The sequence below is a fragment of the Chelonoidis abingdonii genome, chromosome 2, assembly GCF_003597395.2.
Source record: "Chelonoidis abingdonii isolate Lonesome George chromosome 2, CheloAbing_2.0, whole genome shotgun sequence".
Taxonomy (NCBI): Eukaryota; Metazoa; Chordata; order Testudines; family Testudinidae; genus Chelonoidis; species Chelonoidis abingdonii.
This window is the reverse complement of record NC_133770.1, coordinates 201,586,502-201,591,708: the sequence shown is the minus strand read 5'-3', so window position 1 is coordinate 201,591,708 and position 5,207 is coordinate 201,586,502. Positions and strand designations below refer to the sequence as shown.

Here is a 5,207-nt window from a genome sequence, read left to right as displayed (position 1 = left end):
AGGTCTCTTTCTATAAGTCTATAATATATAACTAAACTATTGTTGTATGTAAAGTAAATAAGGTTTTTAAAATGTTTAAGAAGCTTCATTTAAAATTAAATTAAAATGCAGTGCCCCCTGGACCAGTGGCAAGGACCTGGGCTGTGTGACTACCACTGAAAATCAGCTCACGTGCCGCAGGTTCCCTCCCCCTGGATTAGATACTTTTGAGGATCACAATAAGTGGAAGAATAGAATTAAAATGAAACTTAAGAGTCTTGCCAACTCTTTTGGGAAAAGTTATAAGGCGGGTTTCACAGTCCCTTAAATTTTGCTGCCACTAAAATTCAGTGTGACTCTTTTCCAAAACTGTAAACTCTGAGTGGGAGAGAGTTTGCTGAAAACTCTTTCTAGGTTTGCCAATTTTGAGCTCAAGGAATTTGTTTTAATCTATCAAGCCCTAAAGAGTTTGGTTTACCATCTCTCTGGTCATCTGAGGCTTTGGATAAATGATGTGGTGTTAGAATGGTGTTGGCCAGCAGGTTCATTCTAAACTAGTGTAGGCGAAGGCAACTTTAACATGTGCTAATCTAATCATACTGAAGCCTAGGCTCCTGCACTAGCTTCCACTTGACCAGCTCAGTACATGCTAAAGTCCACACTAGCATTTTAGAACATGGTGGTTAGCACCCTATAACATGCTACAACATGTTTTAGTAAAGATGAACTCTGAGACTCCACTTTTCTTCCCATTCAGTACTGCCTTTGCTGAGAACAAGTCTGAGCTACCCTGTCTAAAAGGGAAGAGGCTACTGGCTGGTTGGTGTGAGTGGACTTTGCCTTTTGGAATTGCATCTCTACATTGGGCTATCACAGTGGTTCTCAAACTGGGGCCGCTGATTGTGTAGGGACAGCCCCTGGTGGGTTGGGCTGGTTTGTTTACCTGCTGAGTCTGCAGGTTCGGCCGATCGTGGCTCCACTGGCCAATGGGGGCTGTGGGAAGCGGCACAGGATAAGAGATTTGCTGGCCACTGTGTCCCACAGCCCCTGTTGGCCTGGAGCGGTGAACTGCAGCCAGTGGGAGCCACGATTGGCTGAACCTGCAGACCCAGAAGGTAAACAAACCGGCCCAGCCTACCAGGGGCTTTCCCTACACAAGCCGCAGCCCCAGTTTGAGAACCACTGAGCTATCAGAACCCAGATCTATTAACTTGCTAGCATGCTGCAAAGCCCACCTATTTTCCAGGATTTTGGTGGAAGTGTGAATTGAAGGCTGGAAGGTTCTACATGCTCAGTAGAGGTGGCTATTTTCTTTGCAGATGGTTATTTGCTGTGAATATTAAATTGTGTAATAAGGGCCTGTAGCACTAGGTGGTTTGGGGGGGAGGGATGATAGCTCAGCGGTTTGAGCACTGGCCTGCTAAACCCAGGGTTGTGAGTTCAATCATTGAGGGGGCCACTTAGGGATCTGTGGCAAAAATTAGTCCTGCTGGTGAAGGCAGGGGGCTGGACTTAATGACCTTTTAAGGTCCCTTTCAGTTCTAGGAGATGGGTATATCTCCAATTATTATATTTTATGCTGCTTAGTAAATCTTGTACAAACTGAAATAAACAAGCAAGCCTGGGAGAAGTCTGTGTTTACAAAACCTGTGATCTAGAGGTATCTTTGGGAGTGCCTGCAAGCCTCCCATTTAATATGTTCCCAGCAGATTTAAGGGAATATTGGATTCAGGGGAGTGGCCGAGAGGATAAACTTCATTGGGATACCGATAAATTATCCTTGAAGAAGATGATTTATCCTTGGGGCTTATAAAAATACTTTGATAGCAACCTATTTATTTTTCTTAGAACTGAACCAGGTTGTTCTATAAGCACCTGCCATTTGGTGCAAGGCAATTTGTGTCAGAGCTACCTATATATCCATAGACCCACCAGCAGGCCTTTATTAGTCACCCTGTGCCCTGTATTTTAAATTTACCCAGTTGAACACCTTTTTGAGGAATAAAAATGTAAGATTTTTTCCTCCCACAGAATGCAGCTTTAGATAAACTTGATTGCCAAGTTTTGTTGTCTTAGGAGACAATTAATTTTTCTTTGGTTTAATTGAGAAAATGAATAGATTCTCCGGTCCCTCAAGACTCCTTCCTACAAGCACACAAAGCCTTGGGACATGGAGATTTATCACAGGCTTGGGGAGAACACATATGGGAGCCCCTTACTAAAATGCTGGCTGGGCCTCAATGGGTTTGTAACAACAACCAGAAGTTGGTTGACTTTCACCTGTTATCAGGTTTCATTCTACACGTTTCATAGAAGTCAAATTAGAATTCTACAGAGAAAGCTGCTTGTGACCTTATTTTTAAATCATGACTGCAATTTTATTGCTTTTCCAGTGACTTGGCAGGTACTTTATTGATAGCAGCATAGAAACTGGGGGAAATATTTAAGGATAGATAAAATATCCTCATACGTAATTAGAATAAATGTTCTAGGTTATTTCTTATTGTCCATAAAACTTTGTGATGGTTTTAACAAAAAAGCTAAGAAAATAGGATATTTCATGTATTTCACAGAAAATAACGTGAATGATATGTAGGAAATAAAACTTGGCAACATTTAGCATAAGGCACACTGAGTACAATGTTATATGTCCTTACTAAGAAAAAGGATCCTGATCGTGTGTGTGTGTGTAAGAGAGAGAATGAAACACACATGTGATTAAAATCTCAAACACAAATGTAACTTTAAAAAAAAATTAGCCTCAAATATCAGTGGGTGTTATTTGTGTCTATTATAATAATACTCATGGTAAAAATGTGCGTGGTACATTTCAAAACCAATCTGGTCTGTTTGCTTTCAGCTCGATGAATCACTAAACCAGATTCGAAAGCTACAGCTATCTCTGGATGAGCAGACAGAGGCAAATGACAATTTACAGATTCAGCTTAATCATTTAAAAAGCAGGTCAGTGCTTTACCCTTTTAATACTTTGAATCTGGGCTGGAATGTTAATAGAGGAAGATTAAGTGAAGATGCACTTTCATTGATGATCTGTCACATTTACATCTGCCTAGTAACTGTTGCAATTGTTTGGTTCCCCCTACAATTCTGGTTCATATGAATACATTCAAACTCCTACTGTAATTTGGTTTTTAATCAATCTAGGTGAGCATGGATAAACACACAAAAAATAGGTGCAGTGAATAAGGAAAACAACAGGATACTCTGGGTCCCATGCTGGGGATATTGTGGAGCTGTGCCACCCAGTGGGAGTGCTTAGTGTGTGAGACAGGCTTTGCGGTGGAGTTTTCGACATGCAGAGTGGAAGTGTCTCCTGCGCTTCTCCTAAGTAGGATAAAAGACATGCTTCACTCTGGCCTTCCCTTCTTCCCACAGCTCTCCCCTCCTGTTACAGTGAGTAGGGATCTAGCTCTCACTGCGAGGGATAAGTTACTCCACTCAGGATATGAAGGGACTGCATGTGTGATTGATCCCTGCATGAGGGTGCATTGCGTAGTAGGGGAAAGTCTCCCTGTACCTCTCCTATACCCTTGTGCACCCACATGTGAGTCTGTGTGCATTTATGTAAGTGGTGAGCATGTGTGTAGGACTGGACATAGTGAATAGTAAGAAAAAATCAGTCAAAACTGTTTCTAGTAGACTATGAATCCAACACTCTAGGATGGAACCTGCCATTCTTGCAAAGATTACAGGAGCATACTCAATATTTTCATTGTTTATTTCATTATCCAATAGCATAGATGATATCCAAAGAAAATGTACAACTGACCCACTTTTTTCTGGGGGAAATATATGATGCTCCATTAATTGTCTGTTACTAAAGAGGCTACTTTAAAGTGTAACTTTTCTGGAAACACAAATTGAAGTTGGAACATTCAAATATGTATATATTGCACCACCTTTGTTTTCTCCCAAGACTGCAAAATATACATACTGTGAAAACATATCTAACCCACCTATATAATGCATTTATATTTATAAAGCACCTCACCTGAACTTGAATGTTTATCTTGGTTGGCAGTGAACATTTGTTCCATATTATGCAAGACGCTGAGAAGCCAACATACATTTCAGAAAGTAGTATTTTTTGAATATATTAAGATTTTCCCTTTTTTGTTGCTGCTGGTTAGCATGGTGTTTTTTTTTAAGTGTTACAGATGAAAGATATATTATGGCTATTTGCTTGCTCGCTCTAGACTAATTCTGAGCCTACTGTATGCTGTCACTTACACCCGTACAAAATGAGTGCAAAACACTAAATGTATACTCACTCTGCACTCAGATAAATGACATCCCAAGGTGCAAAGTACTAGAGAATTAGGCTTACAAGTGATCAATCAGAGATTTTAGGATACTGGTGTAATTTGGTAAAGATAGTATTCAGTCATATTTTCTCATGATATATTTTAAAATATGCAAAGTTGGATATATTTTGAATCCACTCGCATGTCATGGGTTCAAGATTTCCCTATGGAACCGTGCTGCTTCAGGTCAGTCTTCCATTGGGCGTTTACTCCTTGCTGAAGTGAGTTGGAAACCACAACATTTTTAATCTTTTTCCTTCCCATTTTACCTTTGGATAAAAACAACCTCTAAGTGTCTGATCAGATTGTACCACTTAAAGTTACAGTGAGGGTAAACTGTGGATAAAGAGATTGAGGAATGTGTGTATAGGGGCTTTTGAGTTCTAAAGGTAACATAGTAGAGCATTAATGGTATATGCCACAGTTACATTGCTAGCTGCATTTTTGTCCCCTTTCTGGTATCTGAGTGCACCTCCACACGTGGCAATCTTTGTTCCTTTACTCTCCTGGGGTAGAATTTCAGAATTTTCACACTCTTGGGATGTCATACTCAGATCCAAGTCTATCTGTGCTAACTGCTTATCAATATCCCTGCCCAACTGTACAACTGGGTTTCTTCCCTGTGACCAGGGATGTAAGGTAAGATTCACAAAGAGACTTAAGTGTTGCAGTGCTGACCACCTAACTTCTAAGTGCCTAGAAACAACACAGAAATCAATAAAGTCTGAGTTAGGTAGAGGCTCTGTCATGGTATAATTCCCAAGTCTGAACCTTAGCGTCCAAAATATGGGTACCAGCATGAATCCTCTAAGCTTTATTACCAGCTTACATCCTGTAGTGCTGCCACCAATCAGGACTTAGGGTAGAGCGCCTGATAAGCTCTGGTCTCCCCCAAAAACCTTC

General features: G+C 40.6%; 1 protein-coding gene across 1 annotated transcript in view; it reads left to right on the top strand.

Moving 5' to 3' along the window:
* CCDC102B (coiled-coil domain containing 102B) overlaps positions 1-5,207 on the top strand; it is a 336,500-nt gene that overhangs the window by 249,726 nt on the left and 81,567 nt on the right. The window contains exon 7 of the mRNA XM_075061961.1: positions 2,840-2,943. Coding sequence (XP_074918062.1) covers positions 2,840-2,943 — 104 coding nt within the window. The remainder of the gene's footprint in view (positions 1-2,839; positions 2,944-5,207) is intronic.